A 27,931-nucleotide genomic window follows, 5' to 3' on the forward strand; every position below is an offset into this window, starting at 1 on the left:
CAGTTTCTTCTTAAGCTATTAATAAGAACCCATTAGCTTCTCTGAGGCAGGGTGAGATCCTGCTCCAGACCTCCTGGAAGAGAATAAGTAGTAAAATGTCTGAGTATCCAAACATTCCTCTGCTTGAGAAATGAATACAAAGGGAGCTGAGACGCCAGCCCAGCTGTGAGTAGATTACACAGGAAAGATCGATGGCAAAGAAGCACATGTGCACCTAGACCAGGGAGCAGAATGCAAGACCTTTTAAAGAGATTTTAAAAATGATATACAATGATGGATAATCTACCCTCTGGATATACAGTTAGTGGAATTTTCTTCCCATATGTAAATATTATAAACATCTTTTCAGTCTCCTTGACATGCAACTTAATGGCTTTCATGTATTTCTATGCATATGAGTCAAATGTGTTGGAAACAGGACTTATAGAAATGTTTATAGCCTAAACCTGCATGTGTACATTTGACTGTAGAAGTACAACAGGACCAGAGTACCGCATGCTCTGTTTTCAAGTGAGCTTATTATTTGTGAATTCCAATCCCTCAAACTCAGCAGAGATTTCTTCTGCCGGTGTGTTAGAGCAGAAAGTGAAATCATGATTACTGGCTGATCACGGAAAGTCAGGAACTCATTTACTGATTAAAAAATGAAACCATTCTAGACCAGATAAAGGGAATAAGCTTCCCATAATTTAAATGGGAAGTTTAAATCAACCCTTGGCAAAACTGAAAACTGATCACACTTGTTGGAGGGCCAGTACACACAAGTGTGTTCTAGACAGACATCTGTTCATCTATCCACCACCGAATACTTTCCCAGTGTTCATCAAAGCCCTCACAATCATTAAATGAGTTTATTTCACAAGGATGAAGAGGAGGCAAACTGCTTTCTTTGTCCATCATTGCTTTACTGTGTTTGTCTATTTATTAGGCTTTTTATTCACAGGGCTACACTCTAGGAAAGAGAAAATGATTTTTAAACTGTAGAGCAATATAGAAAATAAAAATCCATAAGTCAACTTCCTTTTCAATTATGCATGCAGTTTGGAGGTGGTTAATAATCCATTTCAAGGTTCTAACAATGCTAGAAGGTGATTTATTTGTAATGACGTGGTTTGCTTTCAAGCTCAAAATTTTTAATTCTCAACATCATCCGTTTTCTGAGATGTTGAATATTTAACATACACTCTATAAAATTAATAACAGAAGCCCATTTGGTTAATATCTGACTTTATATTTCCTCCATACCATATCTCTCAGTCATACTGTTTTATTAATCTTGTACTCATTTTAATTACTTTTCTAATCAGCATCAAGTTCTGTAAATTAAAGATGTAAAACTCACAATAAATATTAATTTGATGTTTGCATTAAAGGATGATGTTTATGATGCTTATGTCATTCTATGCTTTTAAGGTGAAACAACTGAAGGGTATTTCTTGCTGATTTAGCACAAAAGTATTGTTATAGAACTGGCTGATGGCAGTTAAAATAAAAGCATGCTATTGTAAAAAGATTATAGTTTAATTTGTAGTGTTTTTATTTTTTATTGATTACATATCAAGCATAAAATTATTTCTCATAATGTTGAAAGATTTTTTTAGATTAATATATCATTTAAAAACTGTATCTAGCCGGGCGGTGGTGGCGCATGCCTTTAATCCCAGCACTCGGGAGGCAGAGGCAGGCGGATCTCTGAGTTCGAGGCCAGCCTGGTCTACAAAGGCTAGTTCCAGGACAGGTTCTAGAAACTACAGGGAAACCCTGTCTCAAAAAACAAACAAACAAAAAAAAACAAAACAAAAAAACACAAAAAAAAACCTGTATCTAACCTACGAGTAAGCCAATCAACACTCCAGCCTGGAGGGGAGAGAGTTCTCTAGTCCCAATCCCTAGCTGAAGAGCTATTGACAGTTGATGGATTCTGGGAGGAAGAAAGGTAATTTTCTTTAAAGGGGAGGACTTTGATAGGTTGATCATGCTCCAGGGGATGGTCCTACACTCATTTACATATGGGCAAAAGAAATTGGACTTGGGTTACATAAATTAAGTGTAAGTTAGGAGGGGATAGAGGAGGGGAGTGTGGGTCTGGGAAGGAAGTGGGAATAAATATGACCAAGATACATTGTAGGCATGTTTCAAATTCTCTAATAATTAATAAAAACATTGTTTTAAAACTTACTTTGAGCTAGTGACTGACTCTTTGTCTACCTATATATGTTGTTTTGTAGGAAAACCTTTACAGAATTTGGTAGTGATGTTCCTTACTGTATCTGAACATTTGCTTGTAGCTGGTCATGGGCCTTAGAGAGAGGCCAAATAATCTTTAGTTTTTGCTTCAAAATTATGAGGTTGTTGGTATGGGAAGTGACAAAACCTTCAAGACAACATTACCTGATACGTATGGGTTCTTTTAGTAAGAGGAATGTTTACAGCACAGGCACCACAATATTAAATCCTTGCTCATTAATATTATTAATTAAGAAATGACAAATAATTTATAATAATGAAATTTCTGACTGAAGGTAAGAAATTTTATTTTCCTAATTAGCATCCTTAACGTAACAGATTTGGCTACCTCTCTTACAGTTCTCCTGGTTTCAGGTGCTTTCCATTCTCCATGAAAACCTGGATCTAACTGATTCCTGATGTGAAAGGTCCTCTCAAATCATCATTATCTCCAGTGGTTGTCACCTGCTACTTTTCTACCCACATCCTTCTAACACAAGCTAGTTACACCTCCTGCAGTTTTGGAGTTCCACCTTTTAATTCCAAGCTTACATTGTTCCATTTTCATTTAACAATCTAACAGTATTTCATCCATCCACCCAACATCTATTCATCCATCCACCCAACATCTATTCATCCATCCATCCATACATCCATCCATCCATCCATCCATTCATCTGTCCATCCATCCACACATCCATCCATTTGCCTGTCCAGCCACCCCTGAGTGTTGATGAGTACTAGACTCAGGACTGAACATGGAAAGTTTGCAATGACAGGACATCAGTCCCTGTCTTCAGGAATCTGCTGTCTTAATGATGGTAAGTCAGGCACTGAAAGTTTCTGTTTGATGTGATAAAGTTGTGACTCTGATAGAGAAGAAACAGGCTATTCAGAGTCCAGGAAGGCTTCTTGAATGAACTGACATTGAGAGACAATTCTGAAGGACAGGGAAGAACTAGTCATATGGAGAAGAAGGACCCAGACATGCATTCCACCTAACCCCATGCTTGTAGCATTGCAAGTGCCAGTGTGACACCGTTCCTCCTGTCATTGAAAACACAGTGCTGTGGACCCTGTGCCTCTTTTACATCACTGGTCATTTTGTGCCTCATACCAGCGTTGTCTACTGCCATTTCTGGCTACTATTGTCATACTGTGATATAGTTTGTGAACTGAACTTGAGATCTATGTTTTATATGTCTACCTTTGTCTTTGTAGCCGTCTCATCTGGAAGCATTTATCTAATTATTCTTTATCAATAAACACTGAGGCGTCTGATATCAGGGTAAGAACCTGAGTGATCAGAAAAGTTGCAGACAAGCAACCAGGGTCTCTCTCTCTCTCTCTCTCTCTCTCTCTCTCTCTCTCTCTCTCTCCATTTCTTTGAGCCAAAAAAGGCTGAGACCCTCTCTAAACTCCACTGTACTACTTCCTGTCTTCTGTCTCTCTATCTGGTCCTCAGTCCTCCAAAACTCCTTTTTTTAAAAAAATTTTATTGATTTTTATTGATTTTTATTGAGCTCTACATTTTTCTCTGCTCCCCTCCCTGCCTCTCCCCCTCTTCAACCCTCTCCCAAAGTCCCCATGCTCCCAATTTACTCAGGAGATCTTGTCTTTTTCTACCTCCCATGTAGATTAGATCTATATATGTATATCTTAGGGTCCTCATTGTTGTCTAGGTTCTCAGGGATTGTGATTGGTAGGCTGATTTTCTTTGTTTTATGTTTAAAAACTACTTATGAGTGAGTACATGTGATAATTGTCTTTCTGGGTCTGGGTTACCTCACTCAAAATGATGTTTTCTACCTCCATCCATTTTCCTGCAAAATTCAAGATGTCTTTTTTTCTGCTGTATAGTACTCCATTGTGTAAATGTACCACATTTCCTTTATCTGTCGAGGGGCATTTAGGTTGTTATTAGGTTCTGACTATGACAAACAATGCTGCTATGAACATAGTTGAGCATATGTCCTTGTGGCATGATTGAGCAGCCTTTAAATATATACCCTAAAGTTGTATTATTGGGTCTTGAGGAAGGTTGTTTCCTAATTTTCTGAGAAATCGCCACACTGACATCCAAAGGGGGTTGTACCAGCTTGCACTCCCATCAGCATTGCAGAAGTATTCCCTTTACCCCACGACCTCTCCAGCATAAGTTGTCATCAGTGTTTTTGATCTTGGCCATTCTTACAGGTATAAGATGGAATCTCAGAGTAGTTTTGATTTGCATTTCTCTGATGACTAAGAATGTTGAACATTTCCTTAAGTGTCTTTCAGTCATTTTAGATTCTTCTGTTGAGAATTCTTTGTTTAGGTCTGTACTCCATTTTTTTATTAAATTGTTTGTTCTTTTGATGACCAATTTCTTGAGTTCTTTGTATATTTGGAGATCAGACCTCTGTCTGATGCAGTGTTGGTGAAGATCTTTTCCTCCAAAACTTCTATGGTTTATTTTGGTCAGTTAGTGGCCTGTATAAACTGTTCAAAATGAAGAAAACCTAACAGACACAACAGTATAAGATAGTGTGGGGTCTGATAGTGGATCCCTAACGCCTCCAACTATGAGGATAAAAGTGTCACAGATGTAGGCTCAGGGGTTAGGTACTTAGGGCTTCATCCTTGTCCATCTGTGACCAAACTTCTCTATATATGTTTATCTTCTTTCTCTGATAATAAGTGGGGAAATTAATACCATCTCCATAGAGTTGAATAAACTAGATCAGTCTTTGTATTTAAAATCCACAAATATACCAAGCTGCCCCTTAGAATGCCACTTCACTGTACAATAATTGTGAATGTTTGACAAATGACCAAAGATCCAAGGCAATAATAAATAAAAAAAAATGATCTGTCAAAAAGTCTGCAGTTCTGCTATGAAGAGAAATGATTGTTTTCTTTGTTAATGTTACTTGTGAGAGAATGCCCTGTTTGGCTGAGAAATTCATGAAATCCATCAACATTTTTGAAAAACTATTTTACACACTTAGGTTTTCAAAAATCTCTAAGGATTATCCCAAAATAAACACCAGCATGGGGCAATCTCATATCTGGACATCCCCGAGCAGATTGAAACATTACTATAAAGAACAACAGCTGATTTTTTGGTGGAGAGTGGTTTTCCAAAATTTTGCTAGATAAAACACAACCAATAATCAAATGAACAAATAAGATACCACAAATTTTGAAAGAATACCTCAACTCATTGTCTAAATAGTCTCTGTTGATTATAATCTATGTAAGAATGACTTTCTTGTTTCCTATTTCTCATCTGAATAAAGATGAAAAAAGCTATTAGGGTCAGGCATCCTGTAGCCTCAAGAAATACTTACATCAGTGAGAGGCTACCAAAAAGAAGGAAGGGGGAAATAACTCCAAGACCAAAATTCAAAACTCATGTAGCAAACACACCCTCTGAATTTCAAGGCAAAAAATAATTTTACATGCCTTAGGAATCCCAGGGACATTTTATTAGCACAATAGCCGCCATTTACCAAGGTAAGCTAGGGTTGACAAATTGTCACTTTAGATCTTAAAGGTCAAAATAAGAGTCTAGGTGTTTCATGTTCTCAATCATGTGGAATCTCGATTTAACGAGAGCAATGATACAGTTGTGTGTGAGACACAAAGAAAGGGGTAGAGAGACAGAGAGATAGAGAGACAGAGAGATAGAGAGACAGAGAGAACTGTGAAAAAAAATCACAGTTTTCTGGATAGAAGAAAGAGGGCTAATGCTTTCAACCAGATTCATTTCTGGCATGAATACACTGCTGTTTCTAACGTATCTAAACCTTATGTTTTCACAAACTCAGAAAGTCTTTTAAGTTCCCGGAAGTCGACTTGGATTCACCTCAAGCAGGTCTGGTGCACTCCAGATCAGTACAGCAAATTAACAGTCTAAGTCTTCCCACCTCTCCTTGGTCTTGGCACCCTCTCACTCAAATACCAGGACCTAAGAAAGAACTTATTCCTAAACTTAACTTTAAATCTGTTCTGACAGCATCTCACTAGGTCCAAGTGACAGCAGACAGTTCCACAAAGCCTGGTCAGCAGTGCAATGGCCAGCACCCCAGGGCATGGCCAGCACCCCAGCTTCCTCAGGTCCAAGATCCCAATGCCTACAAATCAACAGGAAGCAGTGGAAGCAGTCTCAAAATCAGTACCCTCATACCCCTAACCTGCCATGCCTCTCCTCACCTACTTTCAATAAATAAATAAATAAATAAATAAATAAATAAATAAATAAATAAATGGAGGAATATTAAGGAATATTAGCATCCAGGCACACCTGACCCCACACCTTAGAGACCTTGCAGATTGCATCAACTACAGGCAGGGCAAGCAGTATCCTGTCCTTTAAAAAAAAAAAAAAAACACTCCACCTACTTCTACCTCTTCTTCCTCTTCCCCCTCTCTGCATCTCTCTGTCTTGCTTGCTCTTTCTCTCTCTCTCCCTCCTGTTCTTTTCTCTTCACAAGGCCGCTCTGTGCTCCCGTTCTCTCTCACTACCCCTTTTACTTCCCCCAATAAAACACCCCCCATAAGTTCTCTCTGTGTGGTGAGTCTGTCTCTCATGCACCGTCTGTCCCTCACCGACCAAATCATAACAGTTGGTATTTTCCTTTCTCCTCTGATAGCAAGTAGAGTAACTTCCAGTACCAACAGGGGTGAGATTTCTAGTTAGGCACCAGCATGACTTTTGTACTCAATGAAATGCACATCACCTACTTGACTTCAGCCTGGTGTGGACACTGGGTTCCCAGGTAGAAACAAAGAAATAGAAAGGAGCTAGAAGAGGAACTTGAGAGGGCCCACAGGACAAAGGAAACCTGGGTCCAAAACATGATGAGGCAGAGTCTCCATTTAACCCACCATGCTCTGTCCTCCTGCTCTAGTTTGGTTTATCTAAGGTTTTATAGTAACAACATGACCAAAAAGCAAATTAGCAAGAACAGAGTTTATTTGGCTTACAGGTTACAGATCATCACTGAGGTAAGTCAAGGTAGGAATCTGAAGGTAAGGAGTGAAGCAGAGACCATAGAGGAAAGCTGCTGACTGACTTCCTTCCCATTACTTGCTGAGCTACCTGTCTTATTCGGCCCAGACCCACGTGTGTAATGATGGTGTCTTTCATGGTGGGATGGGTTCTCCTTCATTGGTCAGCAATCGAGACTTGATCACAAGACAATCTGACACAGGCAATTGTTTTGAGATTCCCTCTTCCCGGGTGACTCTAATTTGTGTCAAGGGGGCAACAATTACCCAACGCACCCTGTCTATGGTGGCTATCATTCTTTTATTGTAAGATATTCCTCTTAATGAAGCTCCTCCCTGGCTTCTAAGGGGAGCTTCTCTTTCCCATTACGGTCTCATCTTGAGGTCTCAAGTACAACATATTCTCCCTGTGTGACATTCTCACAACTCAAAGGCTGGTTACAGCTCCCAAAGTTGCAAGACCCTCTCACTTAATAAAGCTCATTTTTAAAGGTTGATTTTGTATTAGCTGCTCTCCCAAACCAACCACTGCCATATTCTCCTTTCTAGAATCATCTTCCAGACAGACAGGCAAACTCCATTCTCAGACACAATCAAAAGTTGCTTTTAAAATGGAGTCTCTTGGGGCAAAGCAAAGTATGAAAGAACATTGTTTTGCACCAATATGGAATGACTTAGACCAGAAGACAGCCTGATATCAATGCATTCCAAAACAAAAATGAGCACCCTGAACACACATAACTGGGTAAGTGTTCATTTCCCTACTGATTCGGACAGTTCTGCATGGGAAACAAGATGAAGATTGGTGTGTCCATGCATACACTGCTGTCGCACAAATAATAAATGGGATTCACAATGGCCAAACATCTGAAGTAATCATGTTGGGAAAAGGTAAAAGACATGTAACATCTGACAAGCTGTGGGTAGTCAAACCTTTGAATATTCTTTGTCTGTGTTGATGAGAGTCTTGTGGGATCAGGTGTTTTTCTTGCTTGGGGCCAAAGACAAGTCCGGGCAAAATTTGTCACTATTCCAGGAGGACACCCAGACCTTTGCCAGAGCCCTTAGAGATCTGCAAGGATGAGACATATCAAGGTGTGATGGAGGAGCATACAGTCGATCTCAGAGCCAAAGGGCTATGTGTGTTCACACGTCATTACACACCCATAGCCATTTGTGCCAGCATTCACATGCCATCCTTTGCCTGAGTCAGGGATTCTTGAACCTAAGTTCAAAATACAGCGAAAGAAGCAATCCCAACTTGCGAGGCGAACGTTGCCACTGCTAACTTGGGCTGCATTTGTGGTAGTGTGCCGCTGAGTTTGAGTCTCAGAAAGATTCACCCACAACCGGAGAATTTCTGACTCATTAGAATCCTCAGGAAAAAAAAAACCCTAAAAACAAAAACAAAACCCAAGACTCTGTGATATGAAGAACCCTGCTATGTGATACGAGGCCTGGGATCCCAAAAAAGGAAGAAAGGGCCAGCTAGTAAAGAGAGTATAGCTAGAATCTACCCTCCTAGACTTCATTCATGTCCTTTCTCTCATGAATCTACAAGAGGACATGCCTTTGTGCCTGTATTTCAGTGTGTATTAGCCATGTGAGCACATGCCTCTTCACTTGTGAAATTTAAAAAAAAAAAAAAAAAAAAAAAAAAACAGTCACTTGAGAACTTGTATTGGGAAATGAGGCACTGAGCAGACATCAGTTTCTATTTCCCAATTCCACCTGCCCCCATGAGAGCACAGAGATGGGTTCTTGTCACCTTTGGTTTTTCTTTGCTGATTTCTTTGGCACTGGGAGGATGCAGTCACTGTGGCCCAGAGGAAATCAGTGTTCTGATGATTCTGCAACTGGATACCAGATGCTGGGGCATCTGAAAATAATTCCTAATGTAGAGGAAGAATAAGGAATGAGGAAACAATTTGAACGTATGAAATACTAGTTTTACAGTAAAAGCCCAGACATATTGCTCCTGTCTCCATCACTCTAGTGCTGGGGTTGAAGGTGTGTGAGTCCCAAATGCTGAGATTAAAGGTGTGAACCACCACCACCTGGATCTGTTTCTGGATCCATACTGGGTAGCCCAGGGTAGCCTTGGAATCCCAGAGATTCTTCTGCCTCTATCTCCCAAATCCTGGAATTAAAGATGTGTGCCACCACTGCCTGGGCTGTATGACTGATAGTGTGCCTGCTTTACATTCTAATCTTCAGGCAAGCTTTATTTATTAAAATACAAATAAAAAAATCACTACAAATTCCTAACCTAGAAGAAGATTAAGGAACGGGAAGACCATTTGAAAGTATAAGATACTAGTTTTAAAATAACAATATAACTTAACATAATACATACTGATAATTTTACGGTCTCTAGGACAGCATTTCCTGAGAGGATTAGGACATTCACTGTGGGTGATAAACATACCATTGCCAAGGGGTATCCTTGGCAACCAAAGGGTAATTGCTCAGAAGCAGCTGCCTTCTGGCAAGAAAGGGAGGACAAGCAGGAGTGAGGAATCATTTGAAAACATGCTGAGGAAACTGGACTAAGCTTGTAAACTCGGAAGGGATTCCCATTCTGTTAGCCGTGAGGAGAGGTCACTCACCCAGTGCGATGATTTATTACCTGAAGCCAGACTCTGAAGGGCATCAAGGGAACAAACCCTCTATCCAGTCACTAAGTTTTGCCAGCAACGTCTTGAAAGTACAAGGGGAGACGATATGAAATAGCCACACATTGGAAGGTGAAGACTCCCTAGACGCTTGACACGCTGCCAGCACATGGGCAAGGCAGGAGTACTCTGAAGGTAGAGCCGACTGTGGGGAAATGACTGTAGGCTCATAGTTCACCAGTGAGCTAGAAATGAGAGCCTTTCTTTCTGGAAACTCTAGGGTCAGTGGGAGATGGACTATGTTGACCAACAATTAAGAAATCTTACAGTGAGGTTGCTGTGAAGGCAATGGCCATCGTGGTGAGGTATGGGTCCAGGTGACTGGTGATCCTAATGGTATCACGTGAGAAACATGTGCATGGTGGGGGTTACAGCTGGAGGAATTGTATTTAAAAATGAGAAGAAGGAACTCCTTTCAGTGGTGTATTTTATTCATTAGAGAAATAAAATCTATTTGCTCATATTCTATGAGACAATATCTGGAAACACAAAGAGTTAAAAATGTATGCAAAATATAGCTCTTCAGTGTGTTTTGTGAGCATTGATAGGACCTGGAAATGAATATGGAAACACAAAGATGATTGGTTATAAACAATAGGGAAGATGAAAACCCTTCTTCTGACTTCTGTCTCACAGAGACTCCTTTTTAATCCTCTAAAGATGCTCCATAGGTGAAGAACTATAAAACACTATAAATGCCTTCTCTCATACAAAACATCCAAACCACAGCATCCCCACCTCTACTCCTCCCAGTTCCCCTCCATACCTGCCCTCTATCCCCAGATCCGCCGTTCCTCCACACCCCTTCAGAAAAGAGCAGGCCTCCCAAGGATACCAACCAAACAGGCACAACTAGATGCAATAAAACTAGGTATAAACATTCATAGCAAGACCAAACAAGGGAACCCAGGGGAAGAAAAACAGTCTGAGGAGCAAATAAAAGGGTCAGAGACTTCCCCACTCCCACCGTTAGGAGTCCCACAAAAACTCAAAGCTAGGCAACCACAACCTGTATGCAGAGGGCCTAGCACGGAACCCTGCAGGCTCCGTGGTTCAGTCTCTGTGAGGCCTGTGAGCCCTGCTTAGTTGATTCTGTTGGCCGTGTTCTCCTGCTGGCCTCAACCCCTCTGGCTGATATCTGTTTATTATCGCTTTGATTGCATTGGGGATTCTCTTTGGCCAGTGAATACTTTTAAGAACAAGATCTACAAGACCCCATACCCCTTGAAACTAAGATATACCTTATTCCAGATTCCCTATGTGGTGCTTTTAGTTTGTTATAGATTTTAGTGTTGTAAGTAAAACTTATAGACCAAGATATTTTTTTTAGATCTCAATGGTTTCTTAAAATATCCTTTGGAGTAAAACCATGTGATCAATGTTCTACACGATTTCCACAATCCAGAAATCTGTGCTGAATTTCGCTCTGACTATGTGCTATAAACTGAATTCTAAAGGTTGGGGGATTTTTGAGAAGGAGCAGAGGGGATGACAGGGAGACTGGAAATCGTGACAAACTGCTTGGGGCCTAGCAGAAGGGCAGCAGAAGTGGCAGGAGGCGGGGCCAGTAGCACAGTGCCTACCTTGTATGCACATTTCCTGGGGCTGAACAGAATCGTTCTAAGGTAGCTTAGCCATCGATGAGGTTGCTGTGGCACAGAAACCGTGTGACTTTCTTACCATCAAGCTAATAAAAGGGGCAGAACACAGGTTTGACTTGAAATCTATTCCAGTTCTTATATTTTCTACTCATTTGCTTCATCCTAGTCATTCTCATTTGTTTGTAACTAAAGGAGAAAGCTTGCCCTGCTGTCCCCTCTTTTAGTACTTTATTGTGAGGCAGGATATTTTTCCGCATCTTCGGGGTAGAGAAGACCACAGAGTTGGTTGCAGGGAGACTCGAGGAATGACGGTGCTAAACTAGAAAAGACAGTTTCTACAAATTAAAAAAAAACAAAACCTTTCACACTGAAACCCATGATTCTGTCATTGTTTACCAGTGCAAAGTACACAGAATACTCAGGTGTCTCTTCTCACACGATTGCTCAGCTCCTAGTCCAGATCCATAAATTGCAAGTGATTGAGAAATCTGTAACAAGGACGTGGAATTACGCAGCAAGGAGCAGCAAGCGGGCCACTGGGTTGAGACACACACACACACTCCCACGCTCCATCAAGGTGCTTTCTTCAAACGTGGGTGATTTCAACACTTGTTATCCTCAAACTGGCTGTACTAAAATGATTAGCAGAAAGAGGTGCTTGATTCTGGGGTTAACTGCATTTTTATGGGTTGAATTACATGCTCAAGATGAAAACCAGAAACACAGATGCAGGTTGCTGCGCAGGTTTAATTTGGCTGGCTATGTAGAAGCCAAAAACCACTCAGTTGTTATTGGAGGACTGTTTCCTATCCACTCCAGGACCATCCCAGTAGATGATCCTGACGGGGAACCCGTATCAGCCATGTGTGAAGGGTAAGCCATTGTTATTTTTTCTTCACATGTATTTGGGTGGCTGGAGAAGCATGGTTAGCATGAGCTTGGATTCCAGGTGAAGTTCTCTGATTCTACCTTTATCTCAGATTACAGAGGGGGAGAGGACACGTGTTTGCCTCAGAAAGTTGATCCTCAGAGGGTTCTCTGTGGGCCAGTAGCAGCAGCAGAAACTAAAAGCTTGTTAAACACATAGGCTCAGGGATTGCATTCCTCATCTGCTGAACAGAGTTGACACTTTCAGAAGACCCTGAGGTTTGAGAAGCACGTTTGAGGAGCACGGATGTGCAGCTGCACAGTAACAGTAACAATCACTGTTAATTGTTACAAACTCAAGTTCAAGTGTGCAGGGTGGGAACTCTGGTTTGTTTCTGAGGCGAAGTTCATCCTGAGATTCTGATCTACAGAAAAACTTCTGTCCCTTCTGCTGTATTGTTCTCTCTCTCCCTCTCTCTCTCTCCCTCCCTCCCCCTTCCTTCCCTCCCTCCCTCCCTCCCTCCCTCCCTCCCTCCCTCCCTCCCTCCCTCTCTGTCTCTCTCTGTCTCTCTCTGTCTCTCTCTCTCTCTCTCTCTCTCTCTCTCTCTCTCTCTCTCTCTCTCTCTCTCTCTCTCCTCTCTCTCTGCCTGTAGACACGTATTTAAGTCTGCAGTCTTCCATCACGGTAGCAATCACACCTCCTTTCCCTTTATTCCACGCTTCGTGTTCGAGTCGATGCTGGAAGGAGCCATCTTCTGTGCTGTTGTTGACAAAGTGAAAAGTTTGTGATGAGTCTGCAGTCATCACTTTCTTCCTCCCTCTGATTGTTTCCATCCGCACAGGGAGGCAAAGGCTCCAGAAGAACTGAGGGGCTGCTTGGTTGTCATAGCAGCAGCCCATCGCTGCATCACGGCTTTCCCGGCTTTAGATTCTATCATCGTGGACCACACTAGACTCTCATGAACTGCATGACCTAATTTGGTCTCCAATCTTTATTGGAACTTCTGAAGTCTATTTTCCACAAAAGTTCAGTTTTTTTTAAAAGGGGGGGGCAATATTCCCAGAGAACTGATAAGCCACAACTAAAATATAAGATTATTCTAGTCTTACCATATTGTAAATAATTCAGTTTGGGCCGGGAAGCTTTATCCTTTTATCTGAAGGTAACTATTTCTTTGGCTAGGTTAAAGGTGGAGTTACAAACACAAAGCAGGTGGGGATTTTTCTAGCTTGAGATGAAATGCTGTCTTACTGTGAAAGGCACTGCTGTGCTGAGTTTGGAGCTGTATTACGCCATCAATGTGAACTTGTAAAGGAAAGCACAGGATGCTAAAGCCATTTGTGTCTGGTCCCTTCTGTTGGCTACTTTAACTGTGTTACCTTCCTAACTCTGCCTTCCAAAAATGCTGATCTTTCAATCATTGTATGTGATACCTTCTCTGGTTATGCTAACTTTTCACCAGCTGTCTGCTGTCTGTGTGCAGTCCTCTCTCCTCATGCTGTCTGTCTGTCTGTCTGCAGTCTCCTCTTCATGCTGTCTGTCTGTCTGCAGTCCTCTCCTCATGCTGTCTGTCTGTCTGCAGCCCTCTCCTCATGCTGTCTGTCTGTCTGTCTGCAGCCTTCTCCCCATGCTGTCTGTCTTTCTGCAGTCCTCTCCTCATGCTGTCTGTCTGTCTGTCTGCAGCCCTCTCCTGATGCTGTCTGTCTGTCTGTCTGCAGCCCTCTCCCACCTCTCTCCTATTCTTCCAGCCTTGGCATTGCTCTCAGCTGGCTCGGGCTGCTTGCTCTTTGGATTTCATTGCTCAGACCTCTATTCCCATTGCTGTTTTCAATCACTTTGAACAAATGCCTTTCTCTTTTCTTGCATAAGTTAACATTTTCAGGGTAAAGAAATTGAAGGCAGGCTCTCTGTCGCTACATTTATAGTTTACAGCAGCAGAGGAACTCAGCAGCTCCGTACTAAATATAAAGAAGTACAACTAAGTCAAGATAAGAATTAAATAGACGACAGGGGGATGGCTCGTTTGATAAAGTCCTGGCCTTGCAAGAATGAAGGCTGAGTCAGAAGCCCCAAGACCCACACAAAAACTTCGGTTGTGGGGCCATTCTGTAATCCCAGTGCTCAGGAGCAGGAGCCAGGAAGATCAGTACGGCTTGCTGGCCAGCTGGGCTAGCCAAGTCACAGTCCAGGTTCAGTGAGAGACCCTTTCCCAGACGACAAGGCGGAGGATGACAGAGGAAGAAAGGTGACATTGACATCTGTGCTCTGCATGCGTCACAATGTGCACACACACAGGCCGGAAGGAAGGTCTCAAATTGCGAATGCTGATATTTACTTTTAGGTCTTGAATTTAAAATACATACTAAGCTAAAGACGTAAAATTAGTTACTACAGCTAGCTACTGGAGGGTAGTAAAATAACAGTTACTCAAATAATCATTTTCCACTATTTTGTCAAAATATAGGTAGAAATCAGGTGAAAGGGAAAAAAGAGGTATTTTGATGATATTTCATGCAGAACATATTAAAAACAATACGGCAACAGACCTCAGGAGAATAGTCCCTTTTTAGAGGCTGCAGAATATAATTAGGAGGCTGACATTTATGACTGTATGTGAGAACAGTAAGAAGACAGACTCAGTTAAACACCTCTCAGCAGCAAGCTGCATTACGGAATTAGAGTCATAGTATACAAAATTTACATACTGCTTTAGTAACTTCTGCCATAAGTATTAATATATTAAAATTTTATTTTTCATTATAATTAATGTTCAAAAGAAAATAAGTCAAAGAGAGAAGAGTCATGCCCCTATGGTCCTCCAAAGAAATGAGAAAGCATGTACTATGAAATTGCAGAGTGTGTTTAATAATAAAGAGAATTGTGACCAGAATAACAATTTTTGAAAAGAAATAACCAGAAATTTGAAAACATTATAGCATATAAGAGACATAAAGGGCAAGAAAACATAAAACCGTCACTTATAAAGGCTGAATATGAATATTTAGATCTCTTAAGATTGTAATGTTATTTATGAAAAATTGACATGTTCAGACAACTAAGTACCTGCTGCTTCAGCAAAAGCTGTCATCTCTCATGTAACTGAGGCTCCTTTCCAGAAAAATACACCATCTGCACCCCCACCCACACCCACACCCGTACCCTTACCCACACCCCCACCCCCACCCGCACCCCCACCCATTCCCTTCCCCCAGTGGCCAGTGCCTCACAAAAGCTTTTCCTTTCCAGGTTTAATTTCCGGGGTTTCCGCTGGATGAAAACCATGATCCACACCATCAAGGAGATTAATGAGAGGAAGGACATTTTGCCCAACCACACTCTGGGCTATCAGATCTTTGACACCTGCTATTCCATCTCCAAAGCAATGGAGACTTCTCTGGCATTTCTTACGGGGCAAGAAGAATACCAGCCCAACTTTAGAAACAGTACCGGAAAATATCTAATAGGAATTATTGGAGCAGGGGGATCGTCCTTGTCAGTTGCCTCTTCAAGAATTCTGGGCTTGTATTACATTCCTGAGGTATCTTGGAATAATACTGTGGTGTGTATTAGAAAGACATACAAATGCTGTGCCCAGGTGGGGTGGTACACGACTTTTATCCCAGGCACTCAAGAGGAAGAAGCAGGTGGATCTCTGTGGGTTTAATGCCAGCCTGCTCTGCAGATAAAGTTCCAGGACAGCCAGGGCTGCACCAAAAGACCCTGTAAAAAAAAAAAAAAAGAAAAAAGAAAAAAAAAGAAAGAAAGAAAGAAGGAAGGAAGGAAGGAAGGAAGGAAGGAAGGAAGGAAAAAGGAGGGAGGAAGGGAGGGAGGGAGGAAGGGAGGGAGGGAGAGGGAGGGAGGGAGGGAGGGAGATAAAAAGGAAGGAAAGAAAAGGAAAAGAGAATAAAGGGAATGAAATAAATTCAACTAATGTATAGAAATTGTTGCAAAGGCAGTGAGGTCCAGAGAGGCTAAGCTGCAGAGACAACATAGAATGTGATGGGGCTCTTAGTTACTCTATTCAGCCAAGCCCCAGCAGTGCACACTATGGCCTGTTTAGAGGGGACTGGGGATTGCTCGGTCTCCGGGAGGAGCATCTTGCTTGCACTGACTGAGATGTGATGTGGCGATGTGGATACTGCGTTTCACTAGTCACCATGTTCTGTGCACTGTGTGGAGCACAGCAGAGCTCATCTGTAAATACATGGTGGTAGACTGAGGGCTGGAATAGGAACTGGCTTTTGCTTGGGTCTCAGTTAGTCATGAGCAAAACCATCGCATAAACATGCTAAAATGGGCCTGCGAATTTCTCATTAGCTAACTTAAGAACTTATTTTAAACCCAGAGAGAGTGGAATATGTCGGCACAAGAATAAGTAATTACAAAACATGAATTATTAAGAAAATAAGGAAGACCTAGAGTTATTTCAATAGCTATTTCATTAAAGTATCAGGATGTAATAATACGAATAATGAGAAAACTTATTGGAGCTACTAAAGTAATGGGAGTATCCCTCACATAGAATTTCATCTTTTCTCCCCCCTCCCTTCCTGCCCTCTCTCTCTCTCTCTCTCTCTCTCTCTCTCTCTCTCTCTCTCTCTCTCTCTCTCTTTCTCTCTCCATATATATATATATATTCCTCTCTCTTGTAATCCTGGGGATAAAATTCAGGGACTGGCTCATAGTAGACAAATCCTACACTAATGATGCACAACCTCAGCCCAACATAGTATTTAACTAAGAGAGCTTTAAATGTGAGTGTGGGAAGACCAGAAAAAGACCTTGAAACAGAATACAAGGAAAGGTAGGTGATTCAGTATATTCCTTAGGGAAGGGCTTATACAGCTCATCCAAACTGCTGCTGCTATCAGCTCTATCTTTCCCTAAACGCTAGTAGAACTCAAGCACAGCCTAGAAAATTCTGGATATATTTCTTCATAAAGTCTCATAGTAAATCTAGAAAGAAAAAGACAAAACAAATCTTCTGTTTAATACTTTGATGTTAAGAAACCTTAAAATCTAGGTTATCATTATGGTCATTTTCTTCTGGGGAAACATAGATACAGGAGGTCCAAGTAACAAGATCTTATATTATAAACAGTTTAGCAAACCTTATAAATCTGATGTCATTGCTTCTCAAAGAGATTTTAGAATACCTACATAATACCTCTCATGAATCTGCTGCATGTGCGGCTAGAAAGGAAAATACAAACATTAGCCAGTGGGATAAGAGTTTTTTAAAAAGACAAAGGGAAAGAGAACACTGGAATAATGTGGCATTCATGAAGGAATCACCTGTCTGGGCTTTGGCGTAAAATATAGAAGATCAGACTGGAGGTGGCTCATGGTGACATAAGATTGAATGGGAAGAGGGACTCATGTTTTGCAGTGTAGTGCAAAGATACATGAAAGGTTGCCAGGAATATGGGCTCCCTGATCTCCATGCCTAGGTTCCCCCTAAATGCTAAATACAAGCAAGGACTACTGACAAAGTGAGGAAAGCATTCTTTTTCATTTTTCAAGTTATGTACATTAAAAAGAGAGTTTCAGGTAACTTTGCTGGAGAACGGTGTTTAGACATCCGGTTGGTGAGCACGTTCTATCATCTCCCAGGCCTCAGGGCAAGTTTTAGGACCTACGTACTAAGGAGAGCTCCAGGAGAAAACTGAGAGAGAACAGAAGGGAAGTAAGGGAGCAGAGGTGAGAGCAGGAGCGAGCATGGAGACGAAGACTTGTATGCAGTCCATCCTCTCTGCATGTGAGATGCTAAAGCTGATGAAGAGTCCAGATATCCTGACTCAGAAGAGTCTCCAAAGTCCAGGAGGATAAAGGAAAGAGAAGTGGCCTCCCTGACAATGCTGTGTCCCACCCATGAAAACTAGTGCATTGGTGGTCTTCATCTTTAAAAAAAAATGGCAGCCCTGACACTTTGTGTTGAGAGGGCAACCAAAGTGTTACCCAGAATAGTCCCCACGCACCAGGTAAAAGCACCCATAATAACTGATTGTCTATGGAAAGATGTTAGGGCAAGAGAGAACTACTCAGTACTTCCCTTGCTGAAATTTTTGAAGCTGTCATTCAAATTAGGCTTTGACTTTCTAATAGCTATAAATATTTTCCATTGTAGATTGGCTATACATCCTCCTGCCCAATCCTTAGTGACAAATTCCAATTTCCATCTTATTATCGCACAATACCCAGTGATAAGATCCAGTCCGAGGCCATGGTGAATCTTATCCAACACTTCGGTTGGGTCTGGGTAGGCGCTATTGCAGCTGATGACGATTATGGAAAATATGGAGTAAAAACTTTTAGGGAAAAGATGGAGAGTGCCAACCTCTGTGTTGCTTTCTCTGAAACCATTCCCAAAGTCTACTCCAATGAGAAAATGCAAAACGCCATCAAGGCAGTGAGGAGTTCCACGGCCAGAGTCATTGTGCTTTTTACCTCTGACATTGACCTCAGCCCCTTTGTGCTGGAGATGGTTCATCACAACATAACTGACAGGACGTGGATAGCCAGCGAAGCCTGGATCACCTCGGCCCTCATTGCAAAGCCCGAGTACTTCCCCTATTTTGGCGGAACTATTGGATTTGCAATACCAAGAACCATTATACCAGGACTGGAAGAGTTTCTGTATGATGTGCACCCTAGCAAGGATCCAAAGGACGTCCTGACCATTGAATTCTGGCAAACTGCTTTTAACTGTACCTGGCCCAATATCAGTGTGCCTTACAACGTGGACCACAGAGTGAATATGACCGGCAAAGAAGACAGGTTGTATGACATGTCTGATCAGCTCTGCACCGGAGAGGAGAAGCTGGAAGACTTGAAAAATACCTATCTGGATGTGTCTCAGCTCAGAATCACGAACAACGTCAGACAAGCTGTGTATGCTATGGCTTATGCCCTGGATCACCTCAGTACATGTGACATTCCAGAAGGAGAAAAAGCAAAATGTTCACATATACCTGGCTTTGAGCCCAAGGACGTAAGTTATTTCATTCTATGATATAGAATAAGAAAATTTCAAGGTTTTGCTGCCAGATTTACACCATTAAAACTGTTGACTTGCTTCCATACAATTTTATAGCATCAAACTTACCATAATGACTTGTTTGAATGGCTTGATTGTTCATTTTAAGTCCTCACTTGTTACCAGATTATGAGGTTTTGTTGTCAATGATTAAAAACTCTATCCCACAAAACAAATTATAATAATACCTTTTACAAAATAAGCTCTCCTTCTTTACAGAAACTAAATTTAAATGTATCTAGGAGGAAACATGATTTAGTGACTCTGGTTATTTCATTTTTTTCTGTTTCCTGAATACAATATGATACTTGTAATCTAACCCAAAATGTCATTGTCACGTTAGGCAAAGACATATATGTCCAGTTTAGAATGGTTCCTGGACATTATAAACAATTCTCCTCACACTCCAGTAATTTTATTTTAGTCATTACTCTTATCTATCTATCTCAAAGGAAAAAAGATGGAGGTTTTTTGTGTCCCACTCAGTCCCACAACCACTTATATAGTAAACATGCAGAAACTTCATATTAATAATTGTTCGTCCAATGGCTCAGGTTTATTACCAGCTATCTCTTAAATTTAAATTAACCAATCTCTATTTTTTATATTTAACCATGAAGCTTATGACTCGTTACCTCACATCTTGCTTCTCTGGCAGCTTCTGGTTTCTCTCAACTCCTTTTTCTTTTTTCCTGTATCTTTGCTTGGATTTTCTATCTAATTATATTCTGTGTTACCATAGGCTAAAGCAGTTTTATTCTTCAAGCAATAATAGCAACACATATTGGCAGCATAAAGAAGGGTATCTCACATCATCTCCCCTTTTCTGTCTAATTCAAAATGAAGGATTTAACTAACATTGTAAAATTACACGTGACAAAAGTTATCAAGCAAGAATCAAAGTTACAAAACTTAGTCTATTTGAATTTGGCAGTATTAAAGAAAATACTCTATCATCTAAATTCTCTTTGTGAGTCTAAATTTTTATATCTAATTTATCTTTTATCACAACTAAGAAAAACTATAATTCTGTTTAGTCTTATACTCTGTCAAAGACCCTAGAAGGAATTGATATTACCTGAGTAACAGGAAGTACATTGTAAGCAACTTCCAAAACTCTAAAATGGCAGACTTCTCGCTGCCTGGACAGTCACCCAAAGTTCTTCTATGACGTTGGGGCATACATATTCAGCCTACATGCCTACAGTGTTTGGCAGATTTCTCGGTGAAGTAGAAAACTTGAAGGACTGTTCCACCTATTTTGGCAAAATTTGTCAGCTGCTTCCTTCTGTGTGTGTCACAATGCCTAGCAGACTATTTCATGAAGCAGGAACCCCACCATGTTTTGGCAAGTTCAGCAATCATTTTCTTGTGGGTCCTGCATGTCCAGTTTATAGAGCATACTGTCAAGCAATCCAGGGAAGAACAGTTTTTTTGCCCAAATGACTAACCTTTCCATATTGAAAGCAAACTCCATAGGAGCTACTTCAATGCCCATTATCCTCTTGAAGTAATTGGTGCTGCCAGTGTCTCAGTCTCAAAAAAAAGTCTAAGTTCTTAAAATATTTTAGATGTCATATTCTGTAGGTATTTTAAGTGTTTGAAGATTACCTATTCATCTGAAATATATTTCTACATATCTAGAAAACCTAACTAAACCTGACTGTAAGTTTGACTATCATAGATGACTATTAATTTGTATTTCTTTTTCTTTTTTATTAAGAATTTTTAATACAATCTTTTCTTATTTTATATAGCTATCCCTGTTCTCACTCCTTCCCTCCTCCCACTACAAGTGGGAACCCCACAGGCTGCCCAACCTTCGCAACTATCCTCCACATTCAGTGGGCCTAATTTGGTCCTATGCAGGTTAGTCTACTATCAGTCCACAGTTAGTGAGCTCTCACTAGCTCAGCTGTTTCTGAGGATATCGCCATCATGGTCTTGACCTCTTTACTCACATTATCTCTCCTCCCTCTCTTGGGATGATCTCAGGTACCTCAGCCCAGTGCTTTGCTGTAGATCTCTGTATCTGCTTCCCTCAGTTACAGGTTGAAGGTTCTATGATGACAATTAAGTAGTCATCAGTCTGATTATAGGAAAAGGCCAGTTTAAGCATCCTCTACAGTGTTTTTTAGAGTCTTAGCTTGGGTCATCCTAAGATTTTCTCTACCTCTATGTTCATTAGTTTGCGTTCCATTATACCCCTTAATAAATTGCTAAATAGAGTTTTGCAGGTTCTCACTTTAAAGAAAAATCTAGAAGATGAAGTCTTCGTACAACATAGAAGGAACCACACAAAAGCATGAATGTCAGGAGGAGAGGATTGTAGAGAGTTATCCGGAAGATTCAGATCCATACTGCCTGTCCTTCATCTCCTGTCAAACAACTCATGTTGGTGTTCTGTAGCCTGAGTGAGCTCACCCAAGATTTCCTGCTTATGTCCATCCTTGCCTCCCTCTTACTAAAATTATAGAGCATGAGCCTCCCTGCCCTAACCCTGTCAACCCTGCAGGAGGCCCACTTAGTGTCTCTAACTTACCTCTTCTTTCTTGTCTGATCATCTTCACTTTACTTGTAAAGTAATCAATCACAGTCTATCAATTTGACAGAGGCCACAGTGGCTGGGACCCTTGCGTTTTCTTTGACTGGAACCTGGAGCATATGCCACAGCCTTAAAAGTGTAATGATTCTTCTCTGTCCTTCTAACCAGCTCCCAAATAATGATGCAGAGACTTCTTATAATTATGGAAGTTCAGCCTATAGTTTAGGCTTCTACCTAACTAGCTCTTATAGATGAACCCATTTATATTCATGTATGTTCTATCACATGCCATTACTTCTCTTCCGTCTTGCACATCCTGATTTCTCTCTGTGTCTCCTGGCATCTCCCACATGCCTAGTTTCCTCTTCCTTTTCCTTTCTCTCCCAGGAAATACAGCCTATACCTCCTGCTAGCTATTGATCATTCAGCTTTTCTTTACCCCAACCGCAGTAAATATGCCTTCACACAGTGTACAAATCTACCACAACGTTCAGGCAGCTCAAAGGAGTGTTCTTTCAAAGTTAACCTAAAGACCTTCCAGGAAACACAACTGGTTTCTATTTCTTCCCAGCACCTGGACTGGCGTCAACAGTTTTCTTTGCAGCTTGGCGTGCTGGATGCTTCTTTGCAGTTTTGCTCAAGTAGTCTGGAAGGGACTTTCATTGTTTACTCTGGCAGGGAGGGACCTAGTGCATCTGCTCAGTTTCAGGGACTTCCTGAAGCTATTTTGAATTGTTTACCTTAAAACTTAAAGAGCTTCCCTGCGAGGATGAAGTGCTTCAGTCCGGGGAAAACTGTTACACAACAACTTAATCTCTGTTGAATTTAACTTTCCACGCCTGATGGTGTAGTCAATCTAGAAGACTGTGAGATTTTCAAAAGAAGGCAACAGTTGTGAAACTTTGTAACTTTACATGGGGAAAGTGGGGTAAGGGGAATGAAAAATATTCCAAATAGTCTCTGTCCCTTTGTATGGAGATATAATACCGCTTAGTCTTATTATAATCTTATATTAGTCTAACAAAAACACACAATTTTAATATATATCAGAGGTAAATTAAAATTGTCCAGTAGTCAAAGTTAAAGAAAAACAGGTAAAAGCAAGTAAAGCAAATTATTTAAACCAGTATGTCTAAAATACTATTTACTGTTATAATTTAATGTGTTGTCATGGTATTAAAATAATATGAAATTATTAACAGGGTAGTTTCTATTATTTATAATCCAATATGCTTATTACATGCACAACACATCTCAATTCAGTCAATCACTTATTATGTTTGAATTGCCACCTGTGGCTAGAGGATATCACAGTTGGTAACAAAAATAAGGGTGGCAAAAAATAAAATATAATTCCATAATATGAATTCAAAACTAATTTCTTGTAAATATTAAAATTCTAAGTATTAAAATATTTATACATTGCTTTTTATTTGTTCCCACTTCCTTCTTAGCTAATGATATACTTAAAGAAATTGAAATTTACCACCCATGATGGAAGAAAAATACAGTTTGACCTCAATGGAGATTTGGAAATTGGATATTATGATATCCTCAATTGGCAAATAGATAATACTGGAGGAATCACCTTTGTCAAGGTTGGAGAATACAAATTCCAAGAATCAAGTTTTGAACTTGTTCTTCCAAAGAACTCAACATTATATTGGAATACGGAATCTTCAAGGGTTAGTTGGTCTGCCATACTTTTTATTTATATAGAAAGAGAAATTTATTTTTTTCAGGTACTAAGTAAACACAAAACACCTAACTTTTTTGTCATATTCTAAATAAATTTCCTTAGTGTAGCATATGTTTTCCCATGTTGCTGCTTGTTTATTTAGACTTTAAAGAATCCATGTTACACTAAAACTCATGAGAATTTTAACATAACTTAGTAATAGCTTGATAGTTTGAGAATGCTTCAATGGAACATTAATTTTATTTTGTCTTCTCTACTAAGATTGGAGTTATATTTACATAACGAAGTTGTTTTATAGGTAATTCAAACAAATTTAAAATTCACCAATAGCACCAAAATGTGTACTATGTCTTAAATGGCATACAATATTTTGTAAGGTTAAATTTTCTAGTTTTTTGTTTGTTTTATTGTTTGTTTTTCTTATTTTTAAATCTTCTAGTTTTTTTTAAGACTTATCTATTAAGTATACAGTGTTCTGCCTGTATGCATGCCTGCAGGCCAGAAGAGGGCGCCAGACCCCATTACAGATGGTTGTGAGCCACCATGTAGTTGCTGGGAATTGAACTCAGGACCTTTGGAAGAGCAGGCTGTGCTCTTAACCTCTGAGCCATCTCTCCAGCCCTCTTGTTTTTGTTTTTTAACTAGGGTATTGCTATGTAGCTCAAGCTGTCACTATCCCTGGCTCAGAAAGCATATTTTATCTGTTCTATAAATAATTATCTCCCCAGATTAATATAAAACTGATCAACAAATATCAGGTTTATTCTGGATTTCAAGGTGCACATCCATATTGAACATAAAAACATAAAGAGGCCTGTGGTTACTACTGAAATTTCTAAATGTAGATGGCAAGAAAACTTTCCAAGCTATGCCCTCTCTATATTATTTTTGTACCTTCATGATTATTCTCATGGAAGATACCTTACTTTTCTTCCTTGCCACCAGCCACTTATGATCAATGTCTAACTAATAAATAATATTTTGGGATGCACTAATGACAATAAATATCTTCCAGAAGATGAGATCACAGGTCTCATCAAAACAGAAAAAGACTTAGCAAACTGTCTGGTTCACAGAATATTATGTGATATTAGTTTGATCTTGAAGACCAAGTTTACATAGAGCTGCCAATAGTGTTTGTTTGGCCTTTCAGAGTCAATCTCAATATCGTTCTTCAGCAGAAGTTCTTTCTAAGCTCTCCATATTGTCATGCTTTGTCTGCTATCTTTGCTCACTATCCTGGGTTTGTTCCTTTACATATAGGACACATGTCTCCATGGAAATACAACCATGAACTTCCTCAGTTTCACAAGTGGAAAAGTTTCAAGGATTTGTTACACCTACTGTCTTTGTCTTTGCTAGATTCCAGATTCAGTCTGCACAAAACTGTGTCCTCCAGGAACCAGGAAGGGAATTCGACATGGTCAACCCATCTGTTGCTTTGACTGCATCCCATGTGCTGATGGATATGTGTCAGAGAAACTAGGTAGAGATGGGCACTTTTTCCATTGGTAGTAATACGCTTAGAATAACCAAGTGTTGTCAGAAAACATGCAATTCTTTTTTTGAAAAGATATAAGCAACCTATAACAAATATCATGAAACCCCCAAAATTATCCAATATGCAGTATGAATAAAGGAAAATAATAGTTTTCATTTCTGAAGTAAAAAAAAAACACCACCATAAATTTCATAAGGAAATACCATAAAAATATGAAATGTGATATATAAATACAACCAAAAGATGTCGAAACTACTGTTCCTAAGACTCAGCACTAACGACAGCTGGATATGAGTCACCTGCTTGCTTGTCTTAAGGTGCTGAGCACTGAGAGCACATGCAGGGCACAGCGCTGCTGCAGGAGCTCCTGCAACAGCTCGCTCAGTTGCTGCTCTCTGGAGGTGACCTAGGCAGCTTGGTTTTGTAAAGTGAATTGGAGCAGGACTATTTACATTTCTACTTTTTGTTGCTATTGAAGAAACAAGAATTCACTTGTCTTTTGTCACATGTCCCTTAAGAGTAACCATGTAAAAAGGATAAAATGGTCTGTGTTGGAAAACAAGCACCCTGTATCCTGCAGAGCTCCCTAGATACAGGTCCCCAGGGTCCACCCAGAATTCCATCAGAGATGTCCAGACCGGGAGTCAGAGTGACTGAAAGGAAACACTAGTCCTCCCCTGGATCTTTAAATTACATTGGGCTGACCTATTCCCTCATATGCAATATCCTCACCTCAAGTAACTCTTTTCTGTTCATCAGTGCTTCCTCTTAGAGCTTCCATCCAGACAGACTTGCCTTTCTTAACCTCAGGGGCCAGAGATGATGGTTTTGTTTTTTTCTCCTACCCTCATGTTCACCATTCATTCAACTGAGCATCTGGAGTTGGGAACATTTCATTGGGGGTTATACACAGTTCTCCTCAACAAGAGGATACTGAATGAGGGGCTGAGAACACACGGGTTTAACCAACTGTGTCCCAGTCCTTTGGATTGCCTCACCTCTGTAGCTGTGACTTTCTCATTGTTGGGCACTTCTGGGATTAGTAAGGACACACTTCTCTTTCCTTGTAAATAGATGGAAGAGACGGAGAAGAGCACATCACTGGTTGGGGAGAAATGCACAATTCCTAAAATAAAAAAACAACTCTCAACCTGTCACATCAACTGTCGGCAACAAGGCCATTTTCCCACATTAAATTTAAGAGCACACATGCACATTTACATGTACATGCATGTGCGTGCGTGCACACACACACACACACACACACTTTGCTCATGCCTTTGACTGCTCTGCACTATTCACAGTTAAAGGTGCCAACTGGGTTCCTTACAATCAATTCTCTGCTCTTTCTCAATAGGCCAAAGAGAATGTGACCCATGTGGGGAAGACGACTGGTCCAATGCACAGAAGAACAAATGTGTGCCAAAGGAAGTGGAATTCCTCGCTTATGAGGAGGCCCTGGGGTTCACCCTTGTCATCCTCTCCATCTTGGGGGCACTCGTGGTCTTGGCAGTCACCGTGGTGTATGTGATCCACAGGCACACTCCATTGGTGAAGGCCAATGACCGGGAGCTGAGCTTCCTCATTCAGATGGCTCTGGTCATCACGGTGCTCTCATCCTTGCTCTTCATAGGCAAGCCATTGAACTGGTCCTGCATGGCCCGCCAGGTCACTCTGGCGCTAGGCTTTTGCCTCTGTCTGTCTTCCATTCTTGGAAAGACTATTTCACTCTTTTTTGCCTACAGGATTTCCATATCCAAAACTTGGCTTATATCCATGCACCCCGTTATTCGAAAACTCATTGTGCTGGTCTGTGTTTTGGGGGAGATTGGTGTATGCTCAGCTTACTTGGTATTGGAGCCTCCGAGGGTGTTCAAAAACATTGAACCTCAAAATGTAAAAATCATCTTTGAATGCAATGAAGGTTCTATAGAGTTCCTGTGCTCCATATTTGGGTTTGATGTCCTTCTGGCCTTACTGTGTTTCCTTACAACGTTTGTGGCTCGCCAGCTGCCAGATAACTACTATGAAGGGAAATGCATCACATTTGCGATGCTGGTCTTTTTCATTGTCTGGATCTCTTTTGTCCCTGCATACCTGAGCACCAAAGGCAAATTCAAAGTGGCCGTGGAATTATTTGCCATTTTGGCGTCCAGCTATGGCTTGTTGGGCTGCATATTTCTTCCCAAGTGCTTCATTATTCTGCTGAGGCCAAAGAGGAACACTGATGAGACTGTTGGTGGGAGAGTCCCCACTGTAGACAGGAGCATCCAGCTGACCTCGGCTTCTGTGAGCAGTGAGCTTAACAACACCACAGTGTCGACTGCTCTGGATGAGTAGAGTCGTGAGTCCCAGGGGACAGGCAGAGCTGGGTGATGATCTGGCTCCACCTTCCCTGTCTTGTTTCTTCAGAAGCAGCTGCCTGTTGCTCTGGGGTATTGGGGATTTATCCCTTCATAATGTAGTCTTTGCATAGTGAATAAAACCTTAGTCTCCAAAATACCATTTGTCAAGGAGTATAATATGACATCATTGAAATTGTTAACTACTTCGTTAAAACATTCCATTGGCTCTTTTAGAATAGAGGATGTGACAGGTACAACTTGTCCAAAATGAAGAGAAACCATAGAACCATATTAACAAAACTTACTTTCTTCTTTAACTCCTCACAGGAATAGGAAAACTCTCTAAGGGTTGATGTCTTCCCCGGGGTTTTTAAGAGAATAATAAGTGCAAATGTGTCAGTCTGAAAACATTCCTCTAAGAAACAAAAAGAAAGGACATT

General features: G+C 40.7%; 1 protein-coding gene across 1 annotated transcript; it reads left to right on the forward strand.

Moving 5' to 3' along the window:
• The first annotated feature begins 12,134 nt into the window (after positions 1-12,134).
• Positions 12,135-27,486, forward strand: LOC119826613 (vomeronasal type-2 receptor 1-like). Its single transcript, XM_038348018.1, has 6 exons — positions 12,135-12,370; positions 15,612-15,903; positions 18,493-19,356; positions 23,401-23,631; positions 25,008-25,131; positions 26,504-27,486. The coding sequence occupies exons 1-6, from the start codon at positions 12,135-12,137 to the stop codon at positions 27,484-27,486; spliced, it is 2,730 nt and encodes a 909-aa protein (XP_038203946.1).
• The last annotated feature ends 445 nt before the right edge of the window (positions 27,487-27,931 follow it).

The sequence above is a fragment of the Arvicola amphibius genome, chromosome 11 (assembly GCF_903992535.2).
Source record: "Arvicola amphibius chromosome 11, mArvAmp1.2, whole genome shotgun sequence".
Classification (NCBI taxonomy): Eukaryota; Metazoa; Chordata; class Mammalia; order Rodentia; family Cricetidae; genus Arvicola; species Arvicola amphibius.

Excerpts from the sequence above, each read along its gene's own strand:
- LOC119826613 (XM_038348018.1), top strand. The coding sequence starts at position 12,135 with ATGATTAGCAGAAAGAGGTGCTTGATTCTGGGGTTAACTGCATTTTTA. Across the intron at positions 12,371-15,611 it reads GTATCAGCCATGTGTGAAGG|GTTTAATTTCCGGGGTTTCC; the intron begins GTAAGCCATTGT and ends TTTCCTTTCCAG. Across the intron at positions 23,632-25,007 it reads GGAATACGGAATCTTCAAGG|ATTCCAGATTCAGTCTGCAC; the intron begins GTTAGTTGGTCT and ends TGTCTTTGCTAG.